We start from the raw sequence: 20,606 nt of genomic DNA on the forward strand, positions 1-20,606 counted from the left end.
AATAAAGTGACACATGAAGTACCTGAAGGCAGAACGTCATTGTGTGCGTGACATTCAGTGGGTTTGAAATCCGATCCCTGTCTCCGATGTTTTCCCACCTTTTTTGTTCAACATGAAAAGGGAGTGAAAAAAAAGTTTCACTCATGATAACAAAATGGAACATTCACAGCAGGTTGCTATGGCAGCCTGTGCAGACAGAAAGTCAGAAGAATCTTCATTAAAAGTTTGCCGTTTTTTTCATTCCGCAATGACTAAACGTTATTTATTTCTATATCTTTTAATTTTATTTTTTCATGAACGGACTTGATCAAAGAGATTAAACGTGCATGCAATTTGACCTGTGTCTAATTCCATGGCAACCCATTAATTAGAATTAGAATTAGAAATCCCTTTGTCATTGTACTCAAGTGTGCAATGAGATTAGAGGGCTCCCCTCTCCAGTGCAATACAACAATAATACAGACAAATATATAAATTAGATAAATAAATAAGTATTCAGAATTCACTAATATTCTCGAAGGATGCCAGCAATTTTACAGGCCGTTAAAGTAATTGATGCCAAAATGTCTTCTAAGAACACCAGAACAGTCCAGTCCAGTTGCGATCGATTCGGTTCCCTCAGAATGAAACGAAACAGATGAGAATAGTCACACGTATGTAAAATATCATTTTGGGCTCCAGTCATTAGCTGTTGTTCTTTAATATTTTCCATAAACAGCAGCACAGAGTTTGTGAGAATGATGTGTGAGAATATGGACATTTAGAAGTGGTTATTTGGATGTCTTGAATGTTCTTCACAGTTCAACAGTGTTGACATCTGCTCCAACAGCTGTGCGCATCTGGACACACACACACACACAAACACACTCGCTCCCCTCTCCTCCACTTCTGGTTCACATGCCCCCCCCTGCTTATGACTGGACTTCATTTCTATGTGTCTGTGTTTATATTTTAATGTCATCGCACCTGTTTAAATATGACATGGCCTGTTTGCCATTTCATGGTTGTCATGTACAGTATGTGTGTCTGTTGTTTGCCAGACTGCCACAATTTGAATGTATTTATTTATTTTTTTTGTTAGGATTATTTGAGTTATACTTCGTTGGACTTACAAAAACAAGTAGTTGAATAATAAATCAATAAATCTACCCCTTTTTGTTTCGGAATATGCGTGTGAGGGTTAAATGGGTTTAATAGATTCTGGCAATAATAACCCATATCCAGCTTGAACTATTTTCTCATGATCAGTTTTAATTTCTTACCACCTCAGTACACATACATATCGTAACAACAAATCTACAAAATATTATATTATATATTATTGCAATAAAAATATTTTCCGGGCTATAAGGCTCAACTGTATATAAGCCGCAGCAAGTCTATTTAAAAATAAAAAACAAAAAAAAAAGATATACAAGCTGCACCAGATTTTAAGCCACAGTTTTCTATGTTGGAAATTAAAACAGAACAGAACTAAGAGGAAAAAAAAGCGTATTTTCTGAACTATAGAGCACCCCTAGTGGTGAGAGAAAAATCCACAGAAAAGCTACAGCATTGTATTAGTCGCATGGTTCAAAATCTAGGAAAAAAGTAGCGGCTTATAGTCTGGAAAATACGGTATGCTGTACTCATCTAGTTAAGTAAGAAGGTATTCCCGAGAAATGTTTCAGTCCCCTTCATCATTTAATCATTCATTTTTTCCCCATGTGCTATAATTGTAATTGTCTTCTTTTCAATCTCAGGTTTATTCCCGGCTGTTTTGAACTTGGCGTCCATGGCGGATATTACAGCCAACGCTACGTGCGGTCTATCTGGGCCAGAGATGTTCTGTAAACTAGTAGAACATGTACCAGGTCAGCCTGTACGAAACCCGCAATGTCGAATCTGCAATCAGAACAGTGTGAAACCTTTTGGTAAGAAAGACTCTCACTCATACGCACACACTCAGCTCGTAATGCTAAAATTGGCCACTAATTCATCACGGTAGAATTGTCCATGTCAAATTTGAGGAGGATGACAGCTCTGCTTCTGTCTGTAGAGCGTCACCCCATAGAATATGCCATTGACGGGACGAACCGTTGGTGGCAGAGTCCCTCCATCAAGAATGGGATGGAAAACCACTATGTGACGATAACTTTGGACTTGAAACAGGTAGGACACACTTTTACGCTTTCATGACACGGAATTTCTACGTGTGATTGCGCAACCATTTTATGCTACATAATTCAATTCAAAACTCAATTCATATTTCGGATGTCCTCACATTCCAGTCGGATGTCCTCACATTCCAATGTGACTGCAGTGCAAGCAGACAGATAAACACACCTTGCATTATTTCGTTTTGATGATTTATCGCCAAAGTTCTCTCCCCTTTGAGTAATTGAAATTGGCCATTAAGGTCTGTATCCAGTTTGCATATATTACTACCCATTTATTTCAAACTCGGGAATTCCCAATTAGGAAGTTAGGCTTATTTTCAAAACAGCTGACACAAGTTCTAAAATCAGGTTATGGTGCTCCTAACCGGTGACCCATTCTGCGCAGCGACCCTTCATGTCCTCTTTTGTCCCAGTCAAGCTTCCAAAGAGCGCCACAGAGAACTGATTGAAGATTGATTATAACAGTTGACTGCAGGCTTGGCAGTTGACGACAATCATCATCTTGCTCCATTTGCCATGCAGATCCTTTAAAAGCTTTTTAATGCTAGAGACATTCTTTCTTGGCGACCACCTACGGAGCAAATCGCTGACGTCCAACGCTCTTATTTATTTATTTATTTTTTCGAAGTAAGACATTTTCTCAAGTAATAAGCGCCGTTTTAGATCGTGCTTCTTAGGTGTTGCGGGCAAGTGTATTTTGTTCATTTAGATCAGAGGTCCTCAATCCTGTTCTTTGAATGCCGTTGTCCTGCCTGTTTTCCAACTTTGCCTCCAGCAACACACCTGATTCAAATGATCAAATAATCAGCAAGGTCTGCAGACGCTTGATAACGATCCCGATCATTTGAATCAGGTGTGTTGCAGCAGTTAGTGAAGGAAAACAGACAGGACACCGGGAACAGGTTTGAAGACCCCTGGTTTAATTTATAAAAATATATGATATCTCCGTCATTGGGGAAAAAAAAAAAAATCTGGACGTCTCCCAAAGCATCAGTTGTCAGGAAACCAGTAGAATGTTGAGCCGAAAAGAAAACAAGCCCCTTTTATACTTTCGACAATTAGTAAAAAATTTTTAACAACAGACCCACACGGGGATTGACAAATAGTATTAATTTGCGAAAAAATATATAAAATTGACCAAATTTACACACATTCCTGCCCAAGAGTGACATTGTTATAAGACTTTGCCACTCTTTCTTTTATGTTTCCAGTATTAACGTACATACAGCATATGGAGGCTGCGGACTTGCTCGTAAATGTCCCAGCGTTGGCCACTTCACCATTTAGGCAAATTACCGTTATTATAGAAATGATTCATGGGCCGTTTGATGAATGTGGTCTAATGGCACATGGGCCACACTGGTTGGTTCAGAAGCTTTCGGAGCGATCGGGATCCTGAAAGCAACTGTCAGTCAAAGCACTTCTAATATCCACACTTCCTGAATACGAGAACACGTACCCTCACACACATTATATTAACTATTTTTTTTTCTCTGTATTACGTTTCATTCAAATTTTCATGTGCCATGTGCAAATGGGGAATATTTCCCTGGACAAAGGCCACGTGTTGTGTTCTTTACTTACATTCATTTATTCTCCGCTTCTGCGAAGCCCCGCCTCCTTGCAAATTGGCTTTTAGCAATCATTGAATGGTCTGTGGTCTAATAAAAACATGAAACTTTTTTTTTTGCGTTGGACGGCAGCTCTGGCCAAAGCGAAAGCTGTTGTTTTGCGCAATGGATGATTTCAAAGCTTAAGGCCGAATTCCTACCAAGTTTCTTTACGTCTTTAATTTTATGCGCACAAACAACACAAATGCATACGGAACATTTCCCTTTTGTAATGCGTTTTATCCAAAGGCCTCTCGTCTTGCTCTCCCGCAATCTCCTCATTACTAAAGCAGATGTGGAAAACACTAATAAAAACAGCTTCAGCTTCTATTTTTTTTTTTTTTATGCAAGGAGTCCTATTTTAATGTTTTTTTTCCACACTCTTATGCACAGTGCTGCAGCATTGAAAATGTCTCTGTGCATAAACACGATAAGACGACTCCATAGTGAATATCTGCTACTTTCTTGCCTGCAAGTTTGGCAAGCAAGAAAATTGGATGTGTCACACTTTTAAGAAGTTGTCCAAAAACCTCTATTAGTCCAGTGAGATGCTAGCACATTTCCAGTGACAGTAAATTTTTAGGCCCCCCCCGTCGTGCGGCAGACGCACCTGTCAGCTTGTCTCTTGTTTTTATGTCAGCATCCTACTTCACTTATATTCACATTCTCCGAAATTAACTCTCACGCCTCCTCTTTTAATTTAATGCAAGTCGCATTTTTAGAGTGTTTCCGATTGTAGCCACACCAGAGCTGTTCCTCCCAAATTGTTTGTCCAAAGCTCACAGAGACAACATGAATTCCTTGCAGTCCATTTCATGTCAGGCTAGCCTTACATGGTCAGCCGGAGAAGGCAAACAAACTCTCTGATGCTTAAACGTTCACGCAAGGACCATTTTTTTATTTTTATTTATTTATTTATTTTTTTTGCTGTCAGTGACTATTCCTTTGATAGTAGTTCATCAATGAGGGGAGGACAAAAAAAACAAGAACAGATTTTTTTTTTTCAACTGGGAATGGATTCTTTTGTGTTTTTAATAATAATAATAATAATAATAATAATAAATAAATAATAGCATCCAGATGTGGTATGTTTTTTAGAAAATTGTCTTGTCAATATGTAAGCAAATAATCTATATATTATATGTAACAGGAATGAAAATAGAGCAAAATGTTGACTCCCCCTTACAGTTATCTGTATTCTGGGAAAGCTTTCTATGCCATCATTTTATCCAAGAGAACATTTTTCACATCTCATGTCACTGTTGGAGCGGACGGCCTGGCTATCAGACAGTTTTCTGTTCTAGTTCGCACTTTGATTGAGTGGAGGGTCAAGATTCTAATTCTTTCACATGAAACTTACCCGAGGATGACTTTTCGAACCTTGATTACAGTGTGCCGCAATAAGTCTGTAAATAAATATATTAAGGTGTTTAGGTAAATTAGAAATAGAATATAATACACCATAGCTGTGTATGAAATCCAATTCTATCCTATCCACATTATAAGATGTAATATTTATTTTAAAATAAACCTTTCAGTTCTTTTTTCTTTTAAGAACCATCCGAAAAAGACATTTATTCTTACAAAAAGTAAACAATAGGTGAATCAGGTCTATATTCCTGAACAAGAAAAGAACCCAAAAAAAAAAAATAAAAAAATCAACTGTTTTTTTGCGCTAAGTTACAAGACTCTGGTTTGTTGAAGCTCTGTGAATTCGTAAACTTGGAAATGCACAGAAGGTGATGTGCCACAGTCTAACCCAGGTGTGGGCAAACTACGGCTCGGGGGCCACATGCGGCCCAGTAAACGTTTTAATCCGGCCCGCCAAACTTGAAGAAAATTAAATGAATAAACCTTGTTCATGTTTTATTTTCTAAATACTGTGGTGTGTCAAAGACATATTTTGTTGTATTGCTTTTGTTCATTTTTATTTAAAATTAAATGTAATTTTTTTTCCTCTGATGAGGTGAGGTTACCAAAACACTCCACCCATCTGCTCCTGGTCCGTCCCCGTGTAAATTCATTACAAGTCAATCTTTGGTGACGACTATGAGTAACTGCGATCATCTTACTCTGAAATATTCTGCTCTCGCTTACACACACACACACACAAAGTGGCTGTTTAGATCACTGCAATGTGACACGGCTGTCCCACATCAAAAGACGAGACTCGCATTGAATCGAGTTGAGACTCTTGTACACTAGCCTACTTATGGTGTTTACAACATTGAACGACCGTTTTTATGGATGCACTCCTATAAGTGCTTTTTGACCTTTAACACACTGAAAGGATGTTTTCATTTAACTGGGCAGTGTGCACTTCTTTAGTTCGCACAATGATACTTTTATAGGAACATGGGGATCTAAAATGGCACCGTCCAGTCTAGAGAGACATCCAACTATCTCAGTATCAGTGGTCCTTTGAGGAATTATTATCCTCTTAAGCAGGTGTGGGAAAACTACGGCTCGGGGGCCACATGCGGCCCGTTAAACGTTTTATCTGGCCTGCCAAACTTGAAAAAAAATAATGAATAAACCTTGTTATTGTTTTATTTTCTTAATACTGTGTTTTTTTCAAAGACATGTATATTGTTGAATTGCTTTTGTTCACTTTCATTTAAAACTAAATGCATTTTTTTTCCCCGATGAGGTGAGGTGACCAAAACACTCCATCCATTTGCTCCTGGTCCGGCCCCTCTGTCAATTTTTAGAACCCATTGTGGTCCGCCAATCAAAATGTTTGCCCACCCCTGCTCTTAAGTGAAAGGGTTTATGTCGTAAAGAAATGGCGACTTCCCACTTTCTTAACTCATTCACTGCCAGCTCAGGTAAAATTAATGTACTTTTTTGGCTTCTAAATCCGTCAATGGCAGCGAAAGTGAGATATATTTCGTCATCATCATCCATATGTAAACATAATACTGTGCTTAAAATAAAGCCCACTTCAGTGCCAACTTCACTCATTAATCTCAATCTTTTCAGGTATTCCAGGTAGCCTATGTGATCATTAAGGCTGCCAACTCACCCCGCCCTGGTAAGTGTTCCACTACCGAATTACTTCGATTATGACATGCTACAATATGTTAAACATAGTAGACCAGTGAATGAAAATCTTTGAAAGATTTTAACGGAACACCGGCTAGCAAAGAAGAACAGCGTCTGTGGTATTGCCAAGTTAACCTTGGATCAGCTACGTTAGTAATCGATCATTTTGGTGGACCTGCCAGGACACCTTATATTCTGTTTGCTTATATTATTCTTCAACGTTGCTCAAAACTAAAATAATCAGATGACACTGTTATGACTTAGATTAGCTAGTCAGCATATACCTTCATTGGTTTAGGAATACAATTAAATATCTTATCACAGCCACTGATGACATCATACTTTTGTTAACACGCATTTACGTCCGCATTCATTCCACTAAAATATTTCCCTCTGCAGGTAACTGGATCTTGGAGCGTTCAATAGATGGTGAGACCTATGAACCGTGGCAGTTCTTCGCCCTCACAGATACGGAGTGTCTGACCAGATTCAACATGAATCCGAGGACCGGACCGCCGTCGTACACCCGAGACGATGAAGTTATCTGCACATCTTTCTATTCTAAGATCCACCCTTTGGAGAATGGAGAGGTAATATTATTTGTTACCCCTGGATTGACACATTTATACCCACTGATTAGCTCCCAAACACGTTGGTCCAGCAACATTTTACAAGGCAATCTTGCCAAATTTAAATGGAATAATTAAAAATATCAACAAGTTCACCTAAACATGTTTGAGCCTTGTAAATATATCCACGTGAAGCCGCCGGTGGCTGGAATATAGCCAACCAGATTATCGCGGGGCTTTTCCTCAACATGACAATGAGGCACTCTAAAGTGGCCCAGGCCCCAGTCCAGACACCGAAACTGTGCCTAAACTACAAAAGGAAACAAGACATGACTCTAGGAAATTGTAACTGATAGAAACGTCAAACCGACAAAGACAGAAAGAAACCAGGCCCCTAAATACAAACAAAGTGGCGAGACAACGAGGAACACCTGGACAAGACACGAGCGGCTGAGGCAGCTGATTGGAAGACAACAAAAAAAATACATGAACCACAACAAAACAAGACGCGTTCACACAAATGCTTCAGTTTGCTGCATTCAGATAATTAGATGAGTGACATCAGAGCCGGTGTCTGGAAAAAAAGTTGCTTTGATGGTTGATTTGAAGGGATTGCAAATTTCGTTATTTATAAGAGACAACTGAATTGTTCCATTTTGAGCCCCATAAAATGCAATTGCGTGGTTGATTAAAAAAAAAAAAATTAAATAAATTAAAATACTCCAGCTATTGGCATCCCACTGATCCATTCACATTTGACAGATCAAAGTTCACGGTGAATTTTGGCGTAAACATGACTCAACACAATATCGTTCCTGACAGATCAGTTCTCTGCAAATGCACCATGTCCACTGCCCTCCGTATATATTTTAGATTGACTTTTCTTCGCCCTTAAAGCTTGTACAACCCACAAGGCCAGACAGGTGATATTTCCTGTCAATATTTTCTTCTCTTTCGCTACAAGTGATTGCGCACGCAGGACTGTAGCGCACAATATAGTCATCATCTTCCGGGAATAAAATTTTTTTTCCATCCGACTCACCAAGGTTATTGATGAAAAAGCTTTGTGGAGGTAAAACGGGCATCAAATCACATTATTAGCGCGACAAGGACGCTCTAACAGCTTCAAAACACATTTCATAAGCCCGACTCATTAAGTCAATTATTGTTCTGTTTTGCTTAATTATGTTGCGCTGTGTTATTGATGTATTGTTCCTTTTTTTTTTGCTAAATATTAGCATTCCCCTTTCCAAGATTATGTTCACTGAATAAAGTGCGTTAATTTTTTTTTGTGTTTGTTTTTCTGAACATGATGGGAAGAGGACAATCAAGAAATGATAAACAAAATTTTAATAAATCATAATTATTTTGGGCAACGTTAAGATTTTTTACATACGATTTTACATAAGTGAAGTAATTAGGACGAGAGCGGCTGCTTGATAATAAAAACACATCCAAATCCAAGTGTTTACTGTTGTCGTTCTGCAATTATATGTGCGTGCTAAAAAGTGGAGTAGTAATCTTTACTGACATTAATGAACTGAAGGCTCCAGGATACCCACCCCCCCCCCCCCCCACACACACACATCTACATTCCCGTCACAGGCCTCTAATTGTAGTCGCCTGTCTGGATATGTGTGCACATTTCCCCATGGATGCGAATGTTTGTGTATTTTTTCTAGTGTGTTTGTCTTGTATATGTTGGGGTGTGTGTGTGTGTGTGTGTCCTGTGGGAGAGCACTGGAGGGGGTGTGAGCGAGAAGATGTCAAGAGCTGCAAGTAACGGAGGAGTCTGAAAGCGCCGAGTGTGTGCATGCGAGCTTGTGGTTGACAGCTCCCTAGCCGTCTGATCACAGTGCAACTATAATGAGTCAGAGGCGATGTGTCTCACACACAAACACACACACACACACATGCACAGTGTCACTCATAACACATTCACACCTACACTACCATCTCCTTCGTTACTTCCAAGTGTGCAGCTTGCACCCATCAAGTACCCCCCCCCCTCTCCCCCGCCTCGCCACATGCACACTTTTGGCACAATTGACGACTTTTTGGCACATGCCAAATGTTGCTTTTGGCCACCATAGTGAGAGGGCTGACAGAAGTTCTCCTCTCTCTTACGACGTGTGGCTGCTTGTTGACATTATCTTACCGGACTTCAATATTTTTTTTGTTATTTTATTTATTTATTTATATATATATATATATATATATATATATATATATATATATATGTATATATATATATATATATATATATATATATATATATATATATATATATATATGCACACACACACACCGTATTTTCCGGACTATATAAGGCACACCTGCAAATATGCCGCAACAACCCCTTTAAAATAAATGTATAATAAATAAAAAAAAAACAATTTATGTGGAACCACTACGTTTTATATATATATATATACCCGTCACATACATATATATATATATACATACATATATATATATATATATACATATATATATATATATATACATATATATATATATATATAAAACGTAAAAAGTGGTTCCACGTAAATTCCGTTCTCACGTTCGCAGCTCTACTGTCACTCAAAACGTGATCATAATCTGTTGTAGTTAAAAATAATCATACATATTATATCGCGGACAGGCGATATCAGGAAAGTTCATGTTACTGAAACCCTCAGAGTGAGTCTTTGTTAAATAACATGTTTACATTCTTACCAGTCAAGTGTCAAACATACTAAACCTAAAAAAAAAAAAATCTGAATTATTTGACCACATGGAATTTTTCAAATATTTCCACTGTCATTGGCTTTTATTATATTATTAAAGTTAAGTGTCAACTTTTTCCAATGCGATTTTAATGCTTATTTTGAGTTTCCTCTGCTATTTTAGGCACTTGTCAGAAAGGGAGAGTTTCATTGTGTACTTGACTTTGTGAAATATTCCCCCAACACCACTTCTTCTCGACACAATAGACACATTGCTCTCTCTGCATGTATTCAATCTCATTCAATGATTTGACAACCCTTCAATTAATTCCATTCACCTGCTACTTATGCGCCATTTTGCCTTTAGAATTGCTGGGTCAGAAAAAAACTGAAATAATTTGTGTACGTTTGTGTATGTTTTGATATGGCTGTCCTTTTCCCTTCGACCAATCTGTTCTGCCACGACTCGACACACTTTTAATGTTTGCCTTAAGTTTCATGTCACTATTTATCCGTCTTTCCCTCGTATAGATCCACACGTCTTTAATCAATGGTCGTCCGAGTGCCGATGACCCGTCCCCGATCCTCCTGAACTTCACCTCTGCCCGCTACATCAGACTGGTGTTTCAGAGGATCAGAACGCTCAACGCCGACCTCATGACGCTGACACTGCATGACCCAAAAGATATCGATCCCATCGTGACCAGACGGGTGAGGCTGATGGCGGACCGTGCTTCCTTTTGCTTTTGGTTTCTTTCATCCCTGGGCAGTCTTGACGTGGATTTTATATCCCAAAAAAAAGTTGTAATGCATCTTAACTAACATATATTTGATTACATCTTACCAGTAAGTGAGATTTTTCATGATAAGTACATTTTAAGTCACTCTATATTGCAATATTGGGCCTGAGAAAATGTTTTTTTTTTTTTATTCTTACCGTGTCTTATTCACACAACTATAAAAAAAATAACTTGTTTTAGTAAATTCTGTCTAAAAAAAACATGTTCATGTATTTTATGCATATTTCATTTTAGTCATCGTTTTGTTAATTGTATTTGTTAACATATTATATGGTACGGTGAATATGAACTTGCTTTGTAACAAGCTCATGAGCTCAAGAGATTTAAATAACACATGACGATCAATTTTTTAGTTTTTTTTCCTTTTCGTCAGGGCAATGTCCACCCCCCCCCCCCCGTCCGTCCCCTGAAATATGCCCCCCCAAGTGCCTGATGATCAAATTTTGAGTATTTTCCGATTATTTTCTGGGAGTTAAATCTGCATCAGAATTGACTGAAAAATGTTTTGGGGTTTGTAAAATAAATAAATAAATAAATAAATAAACAATTGTTTTGTGTACCCCATTATCCTCTGCAGTCTCCCATCCACGCCCCAGCCTCCCTCAACCCAAAGAAAAAAATCCTAGCTCCGCCAGTGTATTAGGGGGTGTAAGGTCAAGTCAATGAATCTCAATTCAACGCTAAATACAATTTATAAGGTGGTCCGATTGCTCCACAAATACAATAAAGCACGAAAATAGGTTGGAATGACTCACCATGTCAATGACGACAGGCTATTGATGGTGTTTTTTTTTTCTTAATATGTCAGCACACTCACAAATATTTTCATGTTGTTTCTCCTCAGTATTACTATTCCATTAAGGATATTTCCGTTGGAGGAATGTGCATCTGTTATGGTCATGCAAAAGCCTGTCCACTCAACAGCGTCACCAAGGTAAATCGCTAAACTCCTTCACATTTCAAGATATCACACCTTCTTAAAATAAAATGTAAAGAAAACAACAGAAAGTCACCTCAGGCTTTAAAGTTCTTATGTGCCGCCTTGATATCAAACTTTTCCCTACAGGGGACACAGGTGTTGTCTGCCGCGTCAGTTCAAACAGTCGCGTTTTCCATAGCGGACACCTGATCCGTGGCGCTTTTCCTCACACATTTGTGGCCTCTTGCCCTGCATGTGACCTCAGGCAGAAATGAGCCTTACCTCGATGTGACAATCGTGTTACTCTCTCACTAGCTGATGATGTCATTGAATTCATCTGATTTCACTTGCTTATGTGGTGCCAATTCTTTTTTTTGTTCATTTATATCTCCAAGTTCAGATGGGCGAACAAAAAAAAAAAATCTATGCATATATTGAAATTATGATTAATTTATACATAAAATGGACTGAATTAATTTTTTTAACTATCAATAGGCACATAGTTACCGGAGAATATTTAAACATTTCTTTAAGTACTGTATTTAATTATCACTGTACGGAGTGTTATATTATTTTAATAGCCTATATTTTATGTTTTATCATCCCATTATCTCTGAGTTGGACGATGCTACTGATGACCCGTATTTCATTATTTATTTTTCCATTATTTTTATTCCTTATTGGCAAAGGAGGAAAATAATGTGGTTCGTCTGGAATACCAAACGTGGTCCGGAGACTAATTAAGGGCCATAAAAAAAACAAAAAACAATGATTATCATACACAATATGTAAAAGAAATATTTCCAATCTATTATTTGTTGGCTTGGGTCCGATGGCCGATTTTCTTTCTATAAATTGCAAAAGAACTATTCTTAAAAAAAATAATTATTTCATTATTTTAAAAAATGATAGACTAAATGGAATCCAAAAGATTGATTTAATTGAATACAAAAAAAAAAAAAAAAATACGGGCAGTATAGCTTGACTGATGTTTTCGCAGTCCATTTAGCTCATCTACACATTCTTGGGCAGATGTTTCGAGGGCAGACACGGTGGAGACCTGTGAGCTGATTTGTTGCTGATTGTCCACTGAACATCTGTTAGGATGCGTGCTCAGCACAAAAGCTGCCCGAAGCCAAGAGCCTCAACGTTTTGTCTCAGATAAAAGTGGTGGGGGGGGGGGGGGGGGGGGTGTGGGGGGGGGACCCACTGGTGCTAGAATAGCAAAACTTGGCCCATGAAGCGTTATTGTACTCTGTTCAATCTGGCAGCCTCTCTTCATCAACCAATTTACAGAAAGTACTAAATTGAATTCCTAATCCTTCAAATTGGCAGATGTCTTCCATTGGAGTATTGTGCTCCGACTGTGTTATGATTTTCTTTCCTCTCAGGAGGGCGGTAGTGAACCCATTTGTTACCAGCCGATAATAAGGGAAAAAAGATCTTTTTATTGCTCTCACTTGTGAATACATTATTGTTTGATAGACCACTTACAAATTACGGTAATTACCGTATTTTTACGGTCATAAGACGCGCTGCATCAAAGGGCGCAACACCAGTTGAGGGTGCTATTTCCGTATTTAATGCATATACTAGGCGTGCCGCACTACAAGGAGCTAGCGCTAGTTCAACTGCCTCTAGTTCAACTGCCTCGCGCTAGCTCAGCAAGTTCAACTGGTAGCTTGTCGCGCTAGCTCAGCTAGTTCAACTGGTAGCTCGTCGCGCTAGCGCTAGCTGCTCGTCGCGCAAGCTGCTCGTCGCGCAACAACCGTTGCGAGCTCGCGCTAGCTCGGCTGCACGCGCTAGGTGGTGCCAGTTCACCAGGACTCAATCCCCTAAGAGACCGTTGCCAGAGGTATCACCCGATTTCATTGACAGATGTCATGAAACTATTAAGAATCATTGCCAATATCAATGACTCTAATCAATACAAGGTGTCTTGGCAATAGTCTACTAGACAACGTCAGGCGAGGGACTTCACTGGTCACCACACTCCTTAGAGTCACGGTTTCAAATCAAAACCAAAGAAAACCTCAGCATACAAGCAAACAATGAAACAAAGAAATAAGATTAATACAAAACATGTATCTCTCATGCCATCTATATACCCAAAAGAAATAAAAATAACACAAAAAGATTATAGCAATGGCTTCTTGAGAGCCACTCAGACTCAGCCAATCACATGGCTGTTTCGAGAGATGTGCTGTTGTGCTTTGGGCTTTTTGCAGTCTGTTGTCTAAACCTGGGACGTTTCTTGCTTGCAATAACATAAATGATAAGACAGACTACAACATTGTGGACAGCTGCCCTTTTGTCCAGCTTTCTCCTACACCATCACCCAAACACAATAGTCACATAATGTATAAGTCACGGTCAATTTGAAGCATAGCTGACTCAGACTTTGTCCAGCAGGGTGTGCTAACATGCACTCCGAACAGCCCAATGAGTAAAAGGGTTGATGGTCGCAAGTGATGCTTAGTCCATATAATGGGCGCGTCGCTTTACAAGGCGCTTTGATTGTTTTGGGGAAGATTAGGGACTTTATAGAGCGCCCTATGACCCGGAAAATACGGTACATTTTGCAGCCATCTATTTGAACATTTAGTTGATTGTTGTTGAGCCGCATGAAGCTGCATTTCATTCACTGTTTAGTTCTGGATAAAAAATAATAAATATCACATATTGAATCTGAATTCTTCGATACGCGAGGCCATATAAAGAGAAGACGCCGTATTTTGACATTCTTAGCCAGTTAATGGATTCCAGTAGCTTCTTTGAAAATCAAAAAATATTTCATTCGTTTGATTAACACATGCCTTAATATCTATGTTTTCATATAGAAGTTCAGCTGCGAATGCGAACACAACACATGCGGTGAGAGCTGCGATCGTTGTTGCCCCGGTTACCACCAACAAGCCTGGATGGCCGGAACTTTTGTCACTCGACATGTTTGTGAGAGTAAGTAGTAATGCGATGGAAGGTCACATTTGTCTACTTGGCAACTTTTCCAAGCCGTTTTGAGCATGCAGTGATGTCAGATTTTTATGAATATGTCGCTAATACAATTATGTTGCAACTTTTATTTGGCCAACTGCTAACTTAAAGACGAATAATTATAAGGGGTGTACAAAAAATAAAAAAAATCCATTCACTCAACTATCTGTATTTTATATGCTATGATTCAAGAAATCAACGCCAAAGTTCAGAATCGATTTTCACAATTTTTCAAAAAGCAAAACGGGAAGCTACCAGTTTCCTCCAGCAGATGGCAGCATGTAACCAATTTGTTGTAGTGAGTCAGCGGGCTAACGCGTTCGGCGGAGGCATACGTCATCTCAATGAGCCAGTGCCTGACCCACGCAGGTGGAGCAAAACAAGTGATTATAAATGTTGTAATGTGAAAACAATATTTGAGAAAAAAAAAAAACATCAATAACAAATTGTTCTATAATCAATAATCCTGATGTGAATCTGATCGTCACCCATTTATTATTATTTGAATCAAATCTACTAATTAGTATCCTTGTTTTATTGACACACGAGTCGCCATAAGTAAGTTGTTTTTTTTTTTTGTGTGTTTTTTTTAAAAGATACACCATTAAAAAAAAAATTCAGAAAATACCGCAGCCCCCATTTATGACCTACAGGAATATATTCATGTGACAAAAATATATTGCAGTGAAACAATTGGGTTCAAATGATAAGGTCAGCTCAAAATCTTTTTAATAGCCTTAAATCTAGACTGAAAGCTGTCCAACGTTACCAACACGAAAACTTGCATCCAAGAGCATCTTGGAGATATCGATGTGTTCTGACTATGATAGTCTACAAAAGTGGTGGGCAAACATTTTGATTGGCGGGCCACAATGCGTTCTAAAATTGGACAGAGGGGCCGGACCAGGAGCAGATGGATGGGGTGTTTTAAGAACCTCACTCATCGGAGAAAAAAAACCATTTAATTTTAAATGAAAGTGAATACATATGTCTTTGAAAAACCTCGGTATTTAGAAAAAAAAACTTTAACAAGGTTTATTCATTTAATTTTTTTCAAGTTCGGCGGGCCGGATTAAAACGTTTAACGGGCCGCATGTGGCCCCCGGGCCGTAGTTTGCCCACACCTGGTCTAGAAGTACCGCTGCCCATATAAATGTAGCTTATCAACAGAAAATTGCTTCTTTTGTTTCTTCCCCGATCCAACTTTTCACCCATACGCCTAAATCCTTCTGGCACAACACCACTCAGGCATTAAACGCTCATCAGAAGAGTGCAAGTTAAACACTCGCTGATCAAAAATGAAAGGAAACAACATCGCAGGAGTCAAGTGCATCGTGTCACCACCTTTACAACCCTTGTTAGAAACCATCAAAAGCTGGGGGTGGACAAGCCGTTGAATGGCAGCCCACGGGAACGCCGACATCCAGGAGATGTTGTAATACTTCGCAAAGCCCGGCAGCGTCTGAACACAGCAGCCGTGCCAACCGCGAGATCAAACCCAGCGCATGGCCCTGGATCGATCTGGAGATCAAACCGGCCGTTCTTTTGCTCCCTGCTATTACTCCGTCAGGCGACCAAACACAGAGTCCTCATTGAGTATGCATAAACAGTGGGAGGAGGGTCCGGGCCTGTTAATTATACGCCTGTGATGTTTGCATTAATGTATAAAGCAACTACACGCAGATGTGAGGTGAGGAGAGTGGGCGCGGGGTCAAATCCTTGGGCAATAAATTACTTTTCTAATGTACATGATTATATGCTTGTCATGTGTTTGATGCATCAACTTTTTACTTGTTTTTTTTTTTTATCTTTACATTTTGACTACAGTAGCGTTCCACCGGGACTGCCAATAGTGATCTTAGTAGTGATTCCTCGTTATCCATGCGCCAATGTTCTATAGCTATGGTGCCCAACCACTGGCCCGCGGCCCGGTCTTGGTCCACTTTGGATCGGACCGCAAGGATGAGAGAAAAAATAAAAACTCGCAGTACTTCCAGTTTATTTATTATTCGAGGCTAGATAATATATTATTTTGAAGTGACTGGCTTCTCTCCGTCAAGATGCTAATTGTCTTGGTTGCATTATGCTCATATTAAAACCAAAAGTTAGCAAAATGAGAAAAGCAAACCGAGCGAGCGGTTCTTAATAAAGAATTATATATACGTTAATAGACTTGTTCAGTGGTGCTTTATGTTGTCACATTTCAGTCGGGCGCTGCAAATATTGTTACTTTATAATGTAGCTTCACATTCATTGTAATATGGACAAACTACCCCAGTTTTTGTGTTGCTCGTTCATTCACGTTATAATTATCCCGTGGCGCCTGTTGCGTTACCGTAGTGACCAAATTGAGTTGTTGTTGTACCATTTTACTAGCCAGACATTTGTTTGCACATTTACAGGAATAGAGCCACTAAATCCGCGGATAAATGCACGCCATAAAACAGATCCGTTTTCGTATTTAAATAAAAAATAGCTGTGAACGCATTAACATTGATAAAGTCATTCTAAACAAAAGATTGATCATTCAGAGCCAGCGCCATTTTTCCACAGCTTGCCCTCGACTATGTGCTTGTAAGCCTCCGGAGGAATGAACCGGGGGGGTTGATGACTATAAAACAAATGAATTGTTTACAAGCAAACATATGACGGGGAGTTCAGTAGTGGATCACATATTGTCCGACGTCCAACCCTCTTCTCTGTCCTTGCTTTTAGAGTGTAACTGCCACGGGAAAGCTGAGGAATGCTACTTTAATCAGACTGTAGCAGAGCTATCACTCAGCCTGGACGTGCACGGCCAATACCGAGGGGGTGGAGTGTGTATTTCATGCCGTGACAACACAGGTGGTATCAACTGTCAGAGCTGTGTTACCGGCTACTACAGACCTGCAGGAGTAGGTTGCTTCGAATGGAATCCAAAATGATCCTTATTATGAGTGAGGGTCAATGAGTAAATATTAATTATCCGTCTTTTTGTCATGTTAAGGTGAACGCTGAGGATGACAACCCCTGCATCCCTTGCTCATGCGACTCTCATGGTTCTGACGGCCAAACCTGTGTTGAGGACTCAAGCCAGGCGACTCCATGTACGCAAAAAAATACTGACACAGATTGTAAATGATGTCGTTATGTTTGTCCTTCGATAGCTTGTGCACGTTTGAACGGAGAAAATCGGAATAGGTTTAATTCAACTATGACAAAACTTTCATATTTTTGAAAGCCATTAACAAAGTAAAAAAAAATAAATAGATGAAATGAAAAAAAAAAATCGGTTTAATCAGACTTTAGAGGTTCCACTGCTGGTACATTTGTTAATATTTTACTCTTAACCATGTTGTGGTAATGTAGTGCTTGATTAAAAAAAAAAAAAAAAAGAGAATTTTAAATAAATAAATATATCAAATATATATATATAATCAAATAAATGAAAAGTCCAAACCATCGCAATTAGTCTTATTTAAAATATTTGTCTATTTCCTTTATTCCTCCGTAAGTTTCTTAAATGCATACTATTACTTGACGTGAATAATTTCCCTTTAAGGGATTTCTTTAACTGTCTATTTCTCTATTTGTGAAATTAATTCCAGAAATCTCCTTTTTTTGGTGTAAAAAAATACAATAAATGTTGAAAAATTAATTATCAGGATTTTAAATGATTTTTATTTTCACATGAATAACACCGTTTTTAAGATGTAGACACTTCCGAGAAAGAACAACTCTTCGCCCTTGCATGCTTGTTTTTAAAAGTGTGTGTGTGCGTCTGTGTGTGCTTGACTGACAGCCCAGCCACCAGGGTCATGCCGTTGTAAGGAAGGGTTTGGCGGTCTGCGATGTGACAGGTAACACACACGTACACACACACACACACACACACACATTGTGACAGGTGAGCTGAACCTTTCGGCTGTCGTCTGTTCCAATTAGCGTTTGAAAATTGCCTCACAAGTTTTCATTAAAACTTATAATGATTTATCAATGCACTGTACTTGAGATGCCCTTTCACGCTTACTAAATAAAAGCTCCGTTCCTAATATTGTCTTTTCTTAGGTGTCTTTCTGCATCAGTTTCTTGTAGTATTATTGTTCTCCTGCTGTGACGCCACCTCATAGGCGGAATTATTTAAATTTATTCTGTCACCTTAAATCAGATAATCTTCCTATAAACCATTCAGCCAACAATTAAGACCGGTAAAATAAGCAGCATAGTCAACTCGTTTTTAATGGCCAACTCTCTGCTGGCATTTAATTATGTTTAATGTTTCCTTTGAGAAGCGTGTTACACATGCATGCATGTTTACCTGCTTTGCAAGGTCAGCTGTTTGTTTTACACCTGAAGTCCGCAAACAGGTCTACTTTGAGTGGAACCACTATCAGGAGAATTGACCTTGTGATCTACTGTTTATGGAATCTTGTTTTTTTTTTTTAAATACTCATCACCTTCATCTTTTGTGTTATTAAATCCATTTGTCTTTAGGTGTGTTATTGGTTATACGGGCTACCCGGACTGTCAGCCGTGTAACTGCAGCATTGAGGGGAGCAGCAATAGTGACCCGTGTACTTCACCCTGCATGTGCAAGGTCCAATAAACACACACGCACGCATAAATAAAAACGATCAAGATTATCCGTTGTGCGCTGTCGTAATTCTGTTCGACGCAGTAGCACAATGGAAAATCATGATGAGCAATATTTCAATAAATGGTGACGACCCCATTTCAAGGAAGTCCAAATATGAGCGTAGTTTAACTAGCCCCTTGAATGAGGCTTTGTGACTAGAATTTTTTTCAGTTTTATTAAATGACACATTTTATATTATTTATGAGTGGACAATGTGGTACCATATTTATACAAATGATAGTGAGACTTAATTTATGCTTAAAATGACTTGTGTGCTAAATAAAAGTACCATATTTTTATGACCAAAAGGCGCATCATCAGTTGAGGATGCTATTTCTGTATTTAATACATAGACTGGGTGATAGCATGATAGCATGCTAGCTCGCGCATGCTAGCTCGCGCATGCTAGCTCGCGCATGCTAGCTCGCGCATGCTAGCTCGCGCATGCTAGCTCGCGCATGCTGATAGCTGTTAGTAGCAGCACTTCAGCTCAGACCGATCAGAGATATTATGACGACACATCTAATTGATAACAAACTTGGGCTGATTTTATTCATTTCACAAGTCTCTATTTATTGATATGTTCTATTTTAATATATAGGTTGTTTGATTTTTTTTTTTTTAACATACCTACATCTCATGTAACTTGTTTGATCTCAGGTTATGGACCGGAGTGATTGGTTTTAGTCTAGTTTCACCTCCCTTGCGCATATTCTATATTATTTGTTCATTTATTTTTTAATTTTCACGTTAAACGACGTCTGCAATACGGAAACCTCATTTGTGTATTTATTTTATTTTTTTTTTACACAGGACATCGACACTGTATCTTTCCTCTCATCGCCTTTTTTGTCTACGTCTTCTTTTTTTCCAATAGGAAAACGTTGAAGGAGAGAATTGTGGCCGCTGCAAGCTCGGTTTCTACAATCTCCAGCGCGACAATCCCCGCGGCTGCGAGAAATGCTCTTGCATGGGCGTCGCGAGCCAGTGCTCTGCCTCCACGTGGGTTTATCAGAATGTAAGAAATGGCACTCAAACTATGATTAGGATTATCTGCCTTTCTGGCTTTCACAAGCAAACATTGTTCAATACCGAGGAGGAGGCGGAGGAATCCGCAGCGGGTGTTTAACTGCAGTTCAGTCTTTGTACGATCCAAGTGCAGACACAGACAGCTGCTAAGTAAGATA

The 20,606-nt window shown here is 39.0% G+C and overlaps 1 protein-coding gene across 1 annotated transcript in view; it reads left to right on the forward strand.

Moving 5' to 3' along the window:
* Positions 1-20,606, forward strand: part of lama2 (laminin, alpha 2) — a 110,097-nt gene that overhangs the window by 17,329 nt on the left and 72,162 nt on the right. Inside the window, exons 2-13 of the mRNA XM_088286465.1 lie at positions 1,743-1,913; positions 2,039-2,151; positions 6,752-6,803; positions 7,214-7,404; positions 10,623-10,802; positions 11,736-11,825; positions 14,651-14,768; positions 17,520-17,698; positions 17,791-17,890; positions 18,586-18,643; positions 19,278-19,380; positions 20,297-20,437. Coding sequence (XP_088142591.1) covers positions 1,743-1,913; positions 2,039-2,151; positions 6,752-6,803; positions 7,214-7,404; positions 10,623-10,802; positions 11,736-11,825; positions 14,651-14,768; positions 17,520-17,698; positions 17,791-17,890; positions 18,586-18,643; positions 19,278-19,380; positions 20,297-20,437 — 1,496 coding nt within the window. The remainder of the gene's footprint in view (positions 1-1,742; positions 1,914-2,038; positions 2,152-6,751; positions 6,804-7,213; positions 7,405-10,622; positions 10,803-11,735; positions 11,826-14,650; positions 14,769-17,519; positions 17,699-17,790; positions 17,891-18,585; positions 18,644-19,277; positions 19,381-20,296; positions 20,438-20,606) is intronic.

The sequence above is a fragment of the Idiotropiscis lumnitzeri genome, chromosome 21 (assembly GCF_059441095.1).
Source record: "Idiotropiscis lumnitzeri isolate Australia: NSW breed Sydney's pygmy pipehorse chromosome 21, RoL_Ilum_1.0, whole genome shotgun sequence".
Taxonomy (NCBI): Eukaryota; Metazoa; Chordata; class Actinopteri; order Syngnathiformes; family Syngnathidae; genus Idiotropiscis; species Idiotropiscis lumnitzeri.